Raw genomic sequence first — 16,312 nt, forward strand, 5'->3', positions numbered from 1 at the left:
CGGCCTTCCAAAGTGCTGGAATTACAAGTATGAGCCACCATGCCCAGCCTTGTCTTTCAATCTAAACTTTGTTCTTAGATATCCTAGGAAAGGGGGTTGAAGAAGGCATCAAGACAAACTCCAAAATAAAACATTCATTCTTGACCCTGAAGCTTCCAACAAGCATTTGGGGTTAATCTATGTTCAATGCTTAAGGTCAAATTGGAATTTACAAACCTGGCCTTCACCCAAGTACAGACACCCACAGGACTTCAGTGATTATGTATGTCTTACTTCCCAAAAGACAACCCATTTACCATAAAGCTTAACAAAGTCTTCAAGAGGAATGTCAAATGACCACTTAGGTATGTACGTTATTTACACTACTTCCATGAGGACCCAACTCACTCAAGATACAATTATCCTATTGGCCACATCATAAATCTACTAAAACCTGCACAGAAATAACTTATACTGAGGAACACACTTTTATTTTTTAAGCCACATAGTTAAATTCTACTTTCTTGTTCTGAGAAGAGGAAAGTACACGAAACAGTCACTTTCGGTGTTACCTACAAAATCTCGTCAATTCAATGGTAAAGGACTATCTAAGTCGACTTTCCAGATAGCTAAAGAACAGTTCCTCAAAGTGATACTTTTAACATTTTAGCACACGACCCGGGGGAAAATTACAAAACTCAATAGTCTGTACTCAGATTAACAGTATCTTTAAGTTTTTGCCATTTTAAAGAGGCTGAAAAAGATGCATTGACTGGGGTAAACCAAGATGGTGACACTCCCTTCACAAAACCTACATTCCCCCAAAAAGAGAATTCTACATTATTCTACATCAAAAATTTTGCAAATGAATACATATGCATGTGTCTCTAGATGAGAACTAAAAATAAAAATCTTGGCCAAGGGGACCCCAGAGAAACCTTAAAAACTGAGTTCCAGGCCATGGTGGGATGGGAGCTCAGACATGCCTGTTATATCCCCTCCCTTCTGCGGTTTAAACACAACTGACCAGAGATCATAAGACTGGCAGAATAGATTCTGTGACAATATGACACCAAATCATAAACAAGACCTAGGGCCATGCCAAGCAAGGGTTAATCCCACATTGCTACCCTTAAAGAATAAACTATGTTCTACCTGCCACAAGGTTCTTTTTTCTTTAGCAGCTAAACAAGCACTGGCCTGGAGATAAGTAATATCTAAACAATTGCAGCTCACCTACTGCCAGATGCTTGGCTGACTGACACCCCTGGTTCCACAGGCCATCACTGCAGCTGTCATTGGACAATGAACCAACTTCAGTAACTTTCTCCTGAAAAGAAACCAGACTGGTTCTGACCAGTCCTCAGAGGCTGAGCACTGAGTGCCTTCATGTCCCTCCTTCACCTTTTGACAGAGTGCCTAATTGTAAATCATTCAAATGTTAAGTTTCCATCCCAAAGTGAACATAAGATGCACGAAGCACGCACGCTTGCTCATTACGCATGCACATGTGCCCCCCTTGGCGAGTATTCATAGCTCCTCCCACACCTATTGAATATGTATACTTGGCCATCCCATTCAGCATAAATCCCTGTTCTACCCTCTCCTCCCTGGGATGCCATTAAAGGTCTCTGCCTGAGGCTGTGCTTCCTAGCCTGTCAGGCCACACTGCAGGCTGTATCCCTTTACAAGAACTAAGCTCTCCTTTCTAAATGTATACATCTCATGATTTTTCAGTGGACACAGCAGGGGGTGGAGGGTTGGAAATACTTTAAAGGTATCTATCTCTTTTCACAATGTCTCTCTTAACCTTCTTCAATTAACTACCAGTTATGCAAGAATGCATCAAGACAATTATCTGGCCCGTTCTACATGGCTCAGGGTCACTATTACCCATCCGGCATGAATACACTATCTCACAGCCAAAGCCTGACGGACGGCAGGCAGGGCTGGGGCCACTTGCTTCTGGAATAGTGACCCGACTGTCTGGCTCTTTTGAGCCTTCATATCTGCTTTCTAAAAGTTTCTGTTCATTTCTACACTCTGTCCAGCCCACTTCAAGGGGTTTATTAAAACTCATAGCACAGATATATTTTCCCTAAATTGTTTCTCATCTGCTAAGGGTTAAGAAACTAGATAACCAGGTTTGTAGAACTGTATTGTCATGGTTAAAGGAGTCTGAGTGCCCAGTTTCCTCTATGAAAGAGATTCAGATTGATTTACTACTCAACACCTACTTAAGCAGCTCAGAGGTGTTTCCTTAAATGTTTTTAATCCTTCCGGTATTTAAAAAAACCCCACAAAACCTTAGGTTCCTCTAGTGTTCTAGAGTCTAGAAGTTGCTGGATAGAGGTATTTAAGCTGCTCCAATTCACTTTGAAGAAACTATTTCACTGGCTACAGTTTTGTGACTTTAAAGTTATTTAGGGACAAAAGAACCACCTTAGGAAAAACCACTCTCTGAATGTCAGCTCTAGCTTCCTTTGAATTCTAAAACAGTTCTAAACCAACGCGGTTAGCAGGTCTCAGTTTTTGATGAGAAAGGATTCAGCTTCCACTCTTAGAAGCAGTTTGCAGAATCTTAAGAGGCTACCATAACAAATATGGTTGCCTGCATTATATAAATAAAATGGAATTCCCAAACCCTGAGAATTCTGTAGGTAAAATTCTTAGCAACTCTGTGAATTATTTGGAGAATTTCAAAGGTTTTTTAGTTTTATCATTATCTACATTTTCTAAAACCATATGGAAGTGGAATTCCCTCCAACAAAGTAGGACAAGTGGGTAAAAAATAGAACAAAGCTTTAAAAAAAGACATTTTCTAGAGAACAAAGTCTTTTTTGAGGTTCTGCTCTATACATAAAGTTTTGGACCTGCTGACATTCAAAAATATGCCTGAGTCGTTTATTAAAGACAACCCAATACAATTTGTTCAGTTACAATTTAGTGCAATACACTAATAAAATTGTCTTATTGTTAAGTGTAGCAGCTTACCAACCTCTTTATGAAATCAAGGCTCGCGCCCAGCTGGAAAAGAACTGCTGGTAAGCACCAATATCACATTTTTACTTTGGATAACTGGATGGTCACCAGTAACAGAATTTACTTCCCTCGTACAGGCTCTGGTGCCCAGCGTTCCAGAGTGCTTTGTAATCAAGTCATACAGTTTTAACAAATGTAGAACCCAAGAGCTTTCCTTCCATTGTTTATCATCTGTCTTCCCTGCCTGGGCAGTGCTTGGTACAGCATAAATCTAAAGTCACACTTTTGGTAAGTGGTACCGGAAGAGTCAGAGAATACAACACAGCTGTGTTGATGCTGAATCCTGGCACTCAGTCAGGACGGCACAGTGTTTCCTAAAGTGGGATTGGGACCTGACATTATGAAAGTACCTCCCCTTCCCGTCCAATCCAACTCCCTGTTAAATCAAGAAGAAAGTTGCAGTGTTGTAGAAATGCTTTTAATCTTGATTTGGAACAAACAGCAGGGTTTGGGCTCTTCTGCGGGCACCAACAATTTTGTTTACCATCAACAGAAGGTATCTGATGGCTATGTTATATTTGAAATAGCAAAATAAAGTTTATGTAAAAGAATGATTGGATTCAAACAAAAATATTAAGTACACGATAGTCCACGTGATAGCAGCAGGAGGCAGACACATCCCTAGGCAGATAGGGGCAGAGCCTCATTAAAACCCCACCTGCAAACCAAAGACAGTTTAAAGCCTGAAAGCCAAGCTACAAGTCTTGGATAAATCCACAGACCGGATTGATAACCTCTCTTCCCACTTGGCACGGCTTCCTCTAATTAATCCCCACCCTTCACCTACTTTACATACACCTACCCTTCCCTAATTCGTTTTTTACATTGTCAAGCCCACCTTTGGGTGGTGCCTTTGTTTTAGCCTTTTTTGCATACTTACAAACTGATCAGCACACACTCCCCCATTCTGAGCCCATGAAAGCCCCAGACTCAGCCACACTGGGGAACTGCCCACCTTTGGGTGGGGACAGGGGATACCCACTTGGGGTCCCCTCTCTGCTGAGAACTGTTTCATCACTCAATAAAACTCATCTCCCCCCTTCTCCCCTTTGGTTGTCACCCTAACCTTATTATTATTGGACGCAGGACAAGAAACTGGGACCTGCTAAACAGCAAGTGCAAATAGAGCTATAGCCCTGTAGCAGCACTCTGTTCCGCTGGTGGAACAACGGGAGAGGGAACCACTGGCTGCCACACACCTCCATTTACTGGGCTGCAGATGGAGGGACTAAAAGAGCTGTTAATACATCCCTATTTGCCTGGCGTCTCCAAGTGTTCGGGCACCACCACATCCCCCTCATCTGGACACCAGAGTCTGATGCCAGAGTCACTTGCCACACGCCCAGGCCATCCACAGTCCTGCATGGAGTCTGTGCCTGGGCCAGCACTTGGAACAGCCATCCAGGCCTCCAGGCTCACTCATACACCCACTCCTTGCAGGCTGAGCGTGCATAGTGGCCACGGGATCTGGGCCAGGAGGAAAGCCAAACGCACAATGCCAGGCTGAGTGGGCAGGGCACCTCCTGCGGCCAGCCCAGGGCTGGAGGTCTCCAGCTGGCGAAGCGGCCCTGAAAAAAATCCCGTGTCATATGTGTTAAGGGAATAAAACAAACTGGGGAGAAGGCAGGTGAGTGTGATTGAAATTTGGCAAACACTGTACTAACATGAAAAATCTAAAGAAATTTTCCCACCAAACGCTAGCTCAGGACACTGCTAGTGCTTTTATTAAGGACTTTAAAACATGTTGTGGATATGAAAGGTACTCAATTTAGAGCTGCTGTTTCCTCACTCCCCACTATACCAGACCCAGCTGGGGCATTTCTCTTTCACCTCCAGTTGCTCCTTCTCATGGAGCTTAAAAACCATCAGGTGGGCCCGGGAGCCAGGCTCCTCAGTTGAGTTCCTGTGTGGCCAAAGGCAGCATGGGCCCTGTCTCAAACCCAGCCATGACTAGGGAGTAAATGTGCACTCGGGCAGGTTAGTTAACTGCTGAGCCTCAGTTTTTTAGTCTGTAAAATGGTTATCAGGCTTACCCCCTGGAGTGCATTCATTCAACAACTTACTGGGCAGTCATTATGTACCGAAAACTGGGAACGAGGCCTTAACAATATAGTTTCTATCCTAGCAGAGCATAATTTCAGGGCAGAAGAGACAGACCCACATATAAAAATTTTAATAGCCAAGATGAGTTAGACATTCATTACATTTTATAAGTATGAGACAGAAAAATAGGGGTGATCTTGGGAATATGCTGAAGAAGTAACATATAAATGAGACCCAGAGGGCCAAAAGGAACCTGCTGTCTAAATGATGGGGTGCAGAGCATTCCAACTAGAGGGTACCCAGCCTGCAGAGATGGGAAAGAGATCATAAAAAAGGACTTAGGCAAGGCAGGCAACGGTCCACGATGAAGGGGGTGAGGGGAGAAGACCCATTAAAGAAAGTGGATTTTATGCTATGAACAATGGGGTCTCACTTAGGGCTTTAAGAAGAAGGGGAATCCGAATTGCATTTATTTTTTTTTGAGACAGAGTCTCGCTCTGCCACTCAGGCTGGAGTGCAATGGCACAATCTCGGCTCACTCCAACCTCCGCCTCCCAGGTTCAAGCAATTCTCCCACCTTAGCCTCCTGAGGAGCTGGAATTACAGGCACCCGCCATCATGCTCGGCTAATTTTTGTACAGACGGGGTTTCACCATGTTGGCCAGGCTGATCTCGAACTCCTAACCTCAAGTGATTCACCCGCCTCGGCCTCCCAAAGTGCTGGGATGACAGGCGTGAGTCAACGCGCCCGGCCTTCGATTTGCCTTTTTAATACAACTGTGTGCGCTCCAACTCTGTGGAGAACGGTTTGGAGACGAAGTGAGACGGCTCTTGCTGAAGGCGTTCGACGGGAGCCGATTCGGAAGGTGAGGAAGTGATAACAGCAGCTGCCAACCTTACTGTGCGATCATCTGGGGCCGGCCAGGCACGATTCGAAGCGCCTCATCGGGTGTAAACTCGCTTCACCCTCAGGACAACTCTATACTACGTACCGTGACCGTCCTCCTATACTGAGAAACCAAGCACAGAAAGCTTAAGCGTCTGGCACGTGGTGGGCGCTTTCCTACTCACTTTCTGGGACCACGCACCTGTAAGCTTAGGTCTGGGAATAAAAACCCCAGCAGGGGCCCCTAGCGCCGCGCCCAGGCAGGACACAGGTCTCCGCGGCGCCTGTGCGCGCCCCCTGAGATGCTGTGATCGGAGGAAACCGAGGCCCAGGGGCCGAGGCGACCCTGCCCCGTCTTCCCAGCCGCGCCGCTTCCTCGCGGTCCGCCTCCAGCCCTGCAGGACCCCAGCAGCCCGCGAACCACGACCGGTCAGGAGCAGGTTCCCGAGCCCGACCGCAGCCCTCGAGAGACCGCACCGAGTCCGCGCCCGCTGCCGCCCAACACGTACCTGATGCGCACCGAACTCACGCTCGCCTCGGATCCCGCCCCTTCGGCGGCCGCCGCGCATGCGCGCAGTTGAAACCCTCGGGGCCCCGTCGCGGGGCTCGAGGTCCGGCCCCTTCCCCTTCCGGGGAGCGCACCGCTGGGTCCTAAAGCCCGCCGGGTGTCTACCCAGGACGGGGCTCGGGAGACCTCGTCTCCCCTAGCTCTTGGCTGACCTCCTGGAGACTTCTTAAAACGAATGGCGAACCAGAAAGGCGTCCCCTAACTTCTCTCTAGTTAACTACGAGCAAGACTCACCCTCTTTACGGAATTGTCATGGCTCAAGCTCCCAGGACTCCATGCAGCGGCGTTTGGTTTAAAGTGGAGAGAGGATACGCTTAGGATAAAGGCAGCAGCAAGGAGACCTGTGTCCTGGGAAGGGCTGGGTGCAGACTTTGAAATCTGCTGTAAAATAAAATGTTAAATGAGTTCCCACCGGACTCAGAACTTCGAATGTCTGTTCCTTCTTCGAAACAGTTGCGTTCTTTTAAAATCTTCTGAGAAACGGAACTCGCCCCACAGTCCTTGCCTTCAATAAGGATGTTTGCTGTGGGATTTGGGCTCTGTGCTATTTGTGGTATTTATTCTTGGAATCTCCCTCAAACTAGGCATGTCTTCCAGAGGACTGAGTGAAATACATTTGTGTAAACATAACGGCTCGTTTCGTTCGTTCATTGAAGATCTACTTTGTGCCATGTACAGTGCTAGGTGCTGGGGTTATCTGGAGGACAGAGCAGATGTAGTAGCTACCCTGGGAGCTCGATCTCAATGACTTGCTGATCTGAACGAGAATCCCGGACTTGGCTCTTTTCGTTTGGTTGTCTTTATGTTTGTTCACACTCTTTTTGTCTCCAATGATGTTTAGCATAGTGTCATAGATGTAAATGATTAAAAGTAACTTACTGCAAGATGGAGGGAGAGAATGAAATAAATCATGAACCAGGCATTGAACCAGCACCTAGAAGCGCTTGGATTTCCGGCCACACGCAACTAGTAAAGGGGACAGAGGGGGCGGAGCCAAGTGCTGGGGGCAGGCCTGGGCGCCTCACTGCCAGGGCGGCTCCTAGGAAACTTGATTAAACAAAGGCTCTGGCCAATAGCCCTGCGGGATTAACGCGAGTGGGCTGGCAGGTTGTCCAATGGGAGGAGACGACGGAGTTGCGCGGTGAAGTTCGGCTTCCTGAGCCGCGGCGGGCGTGGCCGCGTTAGGCTGCGAGCCAGGCCGGGGCAGCAGTGGGCCGTGTTTGGGGTGCTGGGGTTCGGTTGTTGCAGTCGCGATGTTCTTCTCCGAGGCCAGAGCCAGGTCGCGGACGTGGGAAGCCAGTCCCTCGGAACACAGGATGTGGGTGGAAGTAGGTGTCCGGAGGGCGACTGAGCCTCGGACTTCAGCTTGCCCTGGGCCTCTCGCTTTCTCCCCCGCGCCTGGGTCTCTCTCTGCCGGGTTGTACAGATAAGACCTGGGCTACCTGTCCAAAGGGTTGTGGTTAATGACTGATCCTGGAGCTGCAGGGCTCCTGGCTCCCCGTCCAGGACTACGGCTACCTCCAAGTTCCTTCTCCTTTCCCTCTACATAGTCTATTAATAGTAACCACGAATCTGCATCTCTCCTCCCGCCTTTCAAAGCCAGCCCCTTTGCCTCACCTTCCTAACTCCAGGACTGAATTTTGGGTAGAATTTATCTCGGTGGTCTAAGTGAATTAATTTGCGTCATCCTAGCGATTAACTGGTTTTACTTTCTTGAGGGAAATTTCAGCCCATCTTTAAGAAGATTTTAGTCCATCTTTGATTTTTCTTGAGAATTAATATTGGGATAATGAAATTCTATTTTCATACTCTACCGCTGGGCCAAGTTTTAGATTTTCGAGGTCCAAATTATATAAACTAGTAATAAAAATAAGAAGAAACAGTTTCTGTGTAATTAACTAAAGCTATTTAATGTTCTTCAGGTATTTAAGGCATGTGATGAAGATCACAAAGGCTATCTCAGCAGAGAGGACTTTAAAATTGCTGTTGTAATGCTGTTTGGGTACAAGCCCTCCAAGGTAGAGCTTTCTTATATATTTGGGGATGGGGTAGACGATCAGTGGTGAATGGACCTTGAGAAAAGTCCACAGGGCTAGCTTAGGATGTTTATAAATTGCTTTATAAGCAATTTCAGAGATGTGCCCGGTGCTGAATTTTAGCTTCCTCTTAACACCTCAGCCCAGAGATGAAGTAGAAATCTTTTCCACTGGAGCCTACACAAGCCTATCTCACTACCAGGCTGCTAATAACCATTATAAATACGAGACGCTAGAGAGGTGCCAAGAGGGAAGGCTGAAAGGGAAGTGCTGGTAACAGGATAAATTTACATAGGACGTGACATAGTTTCTTTCTCGTTTTACTTTTGTTGCTTTGTTTATAAAATACATCCACAGTCAAAAAATTAAAACAGTGCAGAAAGGTATAAAGTTGAGCATAAAAATCTGCTCCCCGCCTACCAGAGGGTCCAGCTCCTACGGGATTACCATTAACAGTTTTTTGTGTAATTCTGAAATTTTCTATCCATGACATAGATATGCATAGTCTTTTACTGAAACCATAAATGGGTAAATATTGTGCCTACTTTAACTTGCTTTTCTCATTTAACAATATATCAACCTAAAAGCACACACCACTACCACATTTTAAAATATAGTTGCACATTATTCTTTTTAGCCAGGTTCCTGTGTGGGGTTATATATGTGTTTTTGTTTGTTTGTTTTTGTTTTCTTTCCTACAAACATTGCTGCAATAATACACACATTTATGTCCTTGTGGCTGTATATCTGTGGAATAAGTTCCTAGAAGTATAATTGCTAGGTCATGAAATATGTACATTTAAAATTTTGTTGGATATTTGCTCTCCAGAAAAGATTGCACCAATTCACCAATAATGAGAGTTGAGCTGAGCTTCCATGAACCTCCTACTTGAGTAGGGCAAGCTTCCTGTTCACCCCGTCTTTATGCTTTTCTGCTTTCCTGTTACATTCATTCTAGAGACAACACCCTTCTTGTTAAGCTGGAATTAGTCATAGTCGAGATACTGTCCAGATTCAAGAAATTGAGCTGCCACCATCAAGCAAAGGGAGCACTCAGGGCTCGGCCTGGAATGCCGTCCCTCTCTCATTAGACCAGACAGCTTGGCAATTAATTAGGGCCCAGCTGTTCCTGATGAGTGGGCTCTGCCCTTCTGTCAGACTGAAAGCCCAGCAAAGCCGGGGACCCTGTGATGTCATGCTTCTCTGCTCTATTTGTGTCAACAGAACATACTGTGAAGTTGTGATGTACAATAAGTATTAATATATTATCTTGACCCAAGTAGGTTGCATGGACAGCCCAGGTGGGTTCAGAGTGGCTCAGCTATGAGGGGATGCCTAGTTACTGAGAAGCTTATTATGGCGCTCAGAGAAGTAGTCAGGGCCAACTCTTAGAAATTGCAGCTCTCCTGTTTACCTGTAATCATTTCAGCTGGAATTAAAAAGCAGGTCAGCTAAAATGAGTCAGCCTGTGAAGCATTGTATTTAACTTGGATTCACCTGGAAAGGTATCTTGTCTCTTTTTGCCTTTCTCACCCTTGAGTCTACTTGGTTTCAATTTTAGAATGAGAAATTTAATGACAAATACAGTGATGTAACATACTGTACATACACTCCATGAAATTTAACAGATTTTACTTTTCATACTGGGATAAGGTTTTCCATTTTATTTTTTAAGCAAATGAACTATTTACTAACCACAGATCACTAAATGGTAAAGTATTCACTAATAGTGTGTCACCTATAAACTTAGTCATTGTACAATGAACTTTTATTATGCAAGTAACTCAATATATAATTTCTGTGAAATTCAACAGATTTTTTAGACTAGGTTGAGGTTTGGGGTTTCATTTTTGAACATTGCTTTTGAGCAAATTAAATATTTACTGACTGCAGGTCATGAAGCAATAAAATACTTATATAATAAATCACTTATACGTTCATGCAGTTGTTTACATAATTTATTTATTTTTTGAGATGCAGTCTTCCTCTGTTACCGAGGCTAGAGTGCAGTGGCGTGACTTAGGCTCACGGCAACCTCCACTTTCCAGGTTCAAGCAATTTTCCTGCCTCAGCCTCCAGAGTAGCTGGGACTACAGGTGCACACCACCATACCTAGTTCTTTTTTTTTCTTTTTTTTGTATTTTTAGTAGAGACGGGGTTTCACCGTGTTGGCCAGGCTGGTCTCCAACTCCTGACCTCAAGTGATCTGCCCACCTCAGCCTCCCAAAGTGCTGGGATTACAGGCGTGAGCCACTGCGCCCACCCACACATAGTGAAATTTATTGTTTCTATTTAATAAAAGGAGTACTTGCTAGTTGCTAGTGATATAAAGATGAATGAAACACAGTCTCTACTTTGAAGCAGTTCAGAGTTTAATGTAGAAAGACATAAAACTGTGATAGATATCAAGAAAGAGAAGAGATTGAAAAACAAAGTGAAGGGAACAAAGAAGGAAGGCCTAATTCTAGTGGTAACTATAACAGTCTGGGTGGTCATTTAGACTAGAGAAGATAGATTACTCTGGTAAGTATCTGGGAACACTTTGTGGGTGGTGGGACAAGTTAGGCCCTGATGACTGACTGGATGCAGTGGTGGTAAGGGTGACATGACCACCAGGACTGAAGGGATAGCGATGCCACCAATTAAGAGAAAATTTAAGAGTAGGTTCAGAGGAAGTCAGTGAGTTTCGATTGGAACACATTGAGTTTGAGGCAGCTATGAGCATTCCAGGTGCATTCACTCGTTAAATAATGTGCTGTCTATTGAGGTTATGGTGGTGAAAATCTGCTGTTAGATGTTACTGCTTCCCTGAGATGTAGGAATCTGAAATTGGGTGGAGAGGGTAGGGCTGGAGATAGGCTTGGGGATCCTTGATTTGCATGTGGTTGCTCAAAACATGAGGCTGGATGGCATTGCCCAGGAAGAGTATGCAGAATAGGAAGAGCTGTGGTCTGAGGATAACATTAGGGAATACCAGCATTTAAGGGTAGGAAGGGACTTGAAGAAGTTGGAGTGGGAACCATTTGGCAGGGACAAGAGGAACCAAGAAAATGCAGGAAATCCAAGACTGGGAAGAGTTCAAGACCAGAAGTGGAGAAATTATGTCAGATGCCACCAAGGCTCTAATACTATAATGTTTATAAAGCCCTTTTAACAGTGTGGTAAAGGGCTTATATTTTAACATTTAGTGAAAGCAGGTCCTCATGTTTTCTATACAGTAAAATCTCAAATGTTTAAAGATGCATAGGGGAAAAAAGCTGATTAGTCTAAAATGATAACAGTGATTTTCACTGGATGACTGATTTTTTAATTTTCCTCATAATTTTTTGTGCTTTCTACTCAATCTTGTGGTACTTTTATAACCAGGAAAAAAAATTTAAAAATAGAGCCATAGTGCCCATTATAACAATTGTTTGTATTTGTCTGAAGCAGAAAGGCTGCCTGTTAGATTATATATGGGACAGCCAAATTGATTTTCTGTGCTTAAACTGTTTTGGTCAGTGGAATAAAGTTTTGGGGGCTATTAGAGGCTAGCAGATTAGTGTCTGCTATTTTATAGATGTTGATGGAAAAGTAAAATGACTGTTATAGCTATTGTGTGTCATTGCTTGTCTGCTTGGTTCAACAAACTTGGTTTCTCATAAAATAGATGCTTATTCCCACCTGAAGAATTAAGAACTTGCACTGTGAAAACATTTGATAAAATTACATGTTCTATTATTTTTTCCTCTTTTCTAGATAGAAGTGGATTCTGTGATGTCTTCAGTAAATCCAAATACTTCTGGTAATGTGAAAGTTAATATTTTTAGTACCTTATTTAGACACTGAGATGGCTTGACTGTGTCCCTACATCAATCTCATCTCAAATTCCCATGTGGTGTGGCAGGGACCTGGTGGAAGGTAATTGAATCATGGGGGTGGGTTTTTCCCATGCTGTTCTCATGATACCAGATAAGTCTCATGAGATCTGATGGCTTTCTAAGGGGGGATTTCCCTGCACAAGCTCTCTCTTTGCCTGCTGCCATCCATGTAAGATGTGACTTGCTCATCTTTGCCTTCTGCCATGATTGTGAGGTTTCCCCAGCCACGTGGAACTGTAAGTCCATTAAACTTCTTTCTTTTGTAAATTGCCCAGCCTTGGGTATGTCTTTATCAGTAGCGTGAAAACGGACTAATAACACTCACAAAGTGAAAATTAAAAACGGAAACTAGGCTGGGTGCGGTGGCTCACGCCTGTAATCCCAGCACTTTGGGAGGCCAAGGCGGGTGGATCACCTGAGGTCAGGAGTTCGAGACCAGCCTGGCAAAGATGATGAAACCCCGTCTTTACTAAAAATACCAAAAATTAACTGGACGTGGTGATGGGTGCCTATAATCCCAGCTGCTCGGGAGGCTGAAGCAGGAGAATCGCTTGAACCAAGGAGATAGAGATTGCAAAGAGCCAAGATCGCAGCATTTGCACTCCACCTGGGCGCCATTGCACTCCAGCCTGGGTGACAAGAGTGAAACTCTGTCTCTAAATAAATAAATAAATAAAAACTATATAGCATTATATTTAAGCACATCTTTGTTTTGTTTCTCGTCCAAAAGGTTTTGGTTGTTTTTATTTTATTTTTTAATTTTTAATTTTTGTAGGTGTATGTATAGAAAGGTGGTACATGAGAAGTTTTGATGTAGGCATGTTATGTGTAATAATCACATCCTGGGAAATGGGATAACTATCCCCTTGAGCATCAACCCTTTGTGTTACAAACAGTCCAATTATACTCTTAGTTATTTTTAAATGTTTATTATTTTGACTATAGTCACCCTATTGTGCTATCAAATACTAGGTATTACTAGTCACATCATGGAGAATGGGGTATCCTTGCTGTCAAGCATTTATCTTTCGTGTTACCAAAAATCCAATTATACTCTTTTGGTTATTTCTTAATGTACAATTAAGTTGTTATTGACTATAGTTACCATGCTGCACTATCAAATACTAGGTCTCATTCCTTTTTTTTTTTATCCATTAGCCATCCACACCTCTCCCCAACTCCCCCACTACCCTTCCCAGCCTCTGGTAACCATCCTTCCACTTTCTTTGTCCATGAGTTCAATTGTCTTGATTTGTAGATCCCAAAAGTGAGAACATGCAGTGTTTGACTTTCTGTGCCTTATTTGACCTAACATAATGACCTCCCATTTTCATCTGTGTTGTTGCAAATGACAGGATCTCATTATTTTTTATTGCTGAGTAGTACTCCACTGTGTGTACCACATTTTCTTTATCCATTCATCTGTTGGTGGACACTGAGGTTTCTTCCAAATCTTGCCTATTGTGGACAATGCTGCAACAAACAGTATATGAGAGTGCAGATATCTTCCATATGCTGATTTCCTTTCTTTTGGGTATATACCCAGCAGTGGGATTGCTGGATCATATAGTAGCTCTATTTTTAGTTTTTTGAGGAACCTCCAAATGGTTCTCCATAGTGATTGTACTAGTTTACATGCCTACCAGCAGTTTAGAAGAGCTCTCTTTTCTCCACATCCTTGCCAGCCTTTGCTATTGCCTGTCTTTTAGATAAAAGCCATTTTAACTGTGGTGAGATATTATTGTAGTTTTGATGGCATTTTTCTGATCAATGATATTGAGCACCTTTTACATATGCCTGTTTGCCATTCGTATCTTCTTTTGAGATTCTTTTAATTTTGATTATTTATAAATATGTTTATTACAGGGAAATTTTAAACTGTTGAAGTGCATAAAGAAAAAATATCACTCATAATTTTAACATTCAAAAAATGATACTAGGTTTTCTGACTTTTGCATCTGGATGAATGGACATGGCACCTACTGAAAAGAGAAGATGGCAGGCGGGTGGGGCCATGGGGTGGGGGCAGGGGGCGGGCTATGCTTGGGGGTAAGGGAGACTAAGAGCTCAATTTTGAATATGTTTGAGAAGTGTTAGTTTACTATGTCCAAGCAGTTGGACTGGATGAATTTCAGAAGTAAGTTCTGGGCTGAAGAAATGTGGGAGTCATCAACCTGTAGACAGACTTTAAAATAATGAGAATGGATGAGACCACTTAGAGAGATAGAGTGGACTGAGAATGTTAAGAACTCTAGCCAGTAGAAGTCAGGTGGAAGATGAAGAAATGGCAAAGGAGACTTAGGAGTGATGGAGGGGCAAGAGGAAAATCGAGTGTTTGATCAAAAACCAAGAGAAGTAGATATTTTAATGAGGAAGGTGTGCTCAGCACTATCAAATGCTCCAGAAAGGTGAGGTGGCATAACTGATGAGTATCCTTTGCAGTTGGCCACCTGGAGGTGTTTGGTGACTTGAGCAAGAGGAATTTCAAAGTGTGGTGAGGGCAGACTGGGTTGAAGATAAGTGGAAAGTGATGGTAAAGTGTGACAATGTGAGTAGATGAGGCTTTCGTTAAGTCCAGAGTGGCAGTGGATCAAGAGATGTTTTGTTTGCTTGTGATTGTTAATATTTAAATGGAAGAATGTGTTCCCAAGCTTAGCCGAATGATCTAGTGAAGAGGAGGAAAGAAGATGAGAGAGAGGGAGGGAAGAGACCTGTTGTGTAAGGGGAGAGGATCCAGAGCATGTTGAATTGGCTTTTTAAATATTACCTTTTTTGAATAATTTAAAACTTCCAGAAAGTTCAAAATAAATTAGTACAGAGAATAGCTTACTCTCTGTATAAGGTACACCTTTTACCCAGATTGACATTGTTAACATTTTACCCCATCTTCCTTCTCCTTTGCACTTTCTACCACTATCCCTTTCTCTTCTGTACTGAACATAACCACAGTATGCTTATCATGTTCATAAATATAGGTTGATACTGTGTTTTATCTGATTTATCATCTATATTTTGTCGGTTGATCTAATAACATCCTTAATAGTATCTTTCCTTTTTTAGTATTTTAAAAAATCATAAGTGTATCTAGGGAAAAAAAAGACACATCATGTGAATAGGAACAAAGCTAAAAATGACAGCAGTTGGCTGCTGGTGGTGACTCACACCTGTAATCCCAGCACCTTGGGAGGCCAAAGCAGGAGGATTGTTTGATGCCAGGAGTTCAAGACCAGTCTGGTCAACATAGTATGAGACTATCTCAACAAAAAAGCAAAAAAAAAAAAACAAAACAAACCATAGCCAGGCATGATGGCACGTGCCTATAATCTTAGCTACCTGGGAGGCTGAGGTAGGAGGATCTCTTGAGCCCAGGAGTTTGAGGTTGCGCTTAGCCATTATCACACCACAGCACCCCAGCCTGGGCGACAGAGTAAGACCTCATCTCTTAAAGAAGTTAATTAATTAATTCAAAAGAAGAAGAAAATGGGAACAAGAATAGATGGAAATAGACAAATAGAAAACAAACAATATGGTAGATTTAAATCCAGTCATTAATGTTTTAGTTAGATGTAAATGATCTCAACAGCCCCATTGAAAGGGAGATACTGTTAAATTAGATAAACGAGTACAAACTAACTCTGTGTTGCCTAGAAGCCCACTTGAAATATAAGGGCAAAAAAGATTAGAAATATATACTGTACTGAACACTAACCAAAAGAATGCCAAAGTGAGCATGTTAATATCAGATGCAGTAGACTTCAGAAGAAGGAATATTACCAGGGATAAGGACAGCCAGTTCATTAAGGGAATTAAAATATTTATGTCCCTGGCTGGGTGTCATGACTCAAGCCTATAATCCCAGCACTTTGAGAGGCCAACGCAGCCAGATCACTTGAGGCCA

General features: G+C 43.3%; 2 protein-coding genes across 15 annotated transcripts in view; one reads left to right on the forward strand and one right to left on the reverse strand.

Annotated features, from left to right (window-relative positions):
* The window catches only part of LOC105467567 (tyrosyl-DNA phosphodiesterase 1), a 97,575-nt gene extending 90,040 nt beyond the window's left edge, over nucleotides 1-7,535 (reverse strand). Inside the window, exon 1 of one of the 4 annotated variants that reach the window (XM_011717273.2) lies at nucleotides 6,460-6,564. The gene's annotated coding sequence lies outside the window, so the exon portion shown is untranslated. Of the gene's footprint in view, nucleotides 1-6,152; nucleotides 6,565-6,752; nucleotides 6,889-7,397 lie in introns of those variants that run through there. The other 3 variants (XM_011717271.2, XM_011717270.3, XM_011717272.3) reach the window with 3 other exon arrangements.
* The window catches only part of LOC105467566 (EF-hand calcium binding domain 11), a 161,107-nt gene continuing 151,788 nt past the window's right edge, over nucleotides 6,994-16,312 (forward strand). The window contains exons 1-3 of one of the 11 annotated variants that reach the window (XM_011717260.3): nucleotides 6,994-7,071; nucleotides 8,441-8,536; nucleotides 12,293-12,338. In XM_011717260.3, coding sequence (XP_011715562.2) covers nucleotides 8,510-8,536; nucleotides 12,293-12,338 — 73 coding nt within the window. In that variant the 5' untranslated portion in view covers nucleotides 6,994-7,071; nucleotides 8,441-8,509. Of the gene's footprint in view, nucleotides 7,072-7,611; nucleotides 7,847-8,440; nucleotides 8,537-12,292; nucleotides 12,339-16,312 lie in introns of those variants that run through there. The other 10 variants (XM_011717259.3, XM_011717258.3, XM_071099727.1 and 7 more) reach the window with 10 other exon arrangements.

Source organism: Macaca nemestrina, chromosome 7 (assembly GCF_043159975.1).
Source record: "Macaca nemestrina isolate mMacNem1 chromosome 7, mMacNem.hap1, whole genome shotgun sequence".
In the NCBI taxonomy this organism is placed as follows: domain Eukaryota; kingdom Metazoa; phylum Chordata; class Mammalia; order Primates; family Cercopithecidae; genus Macaca; species Macaca nemestrina.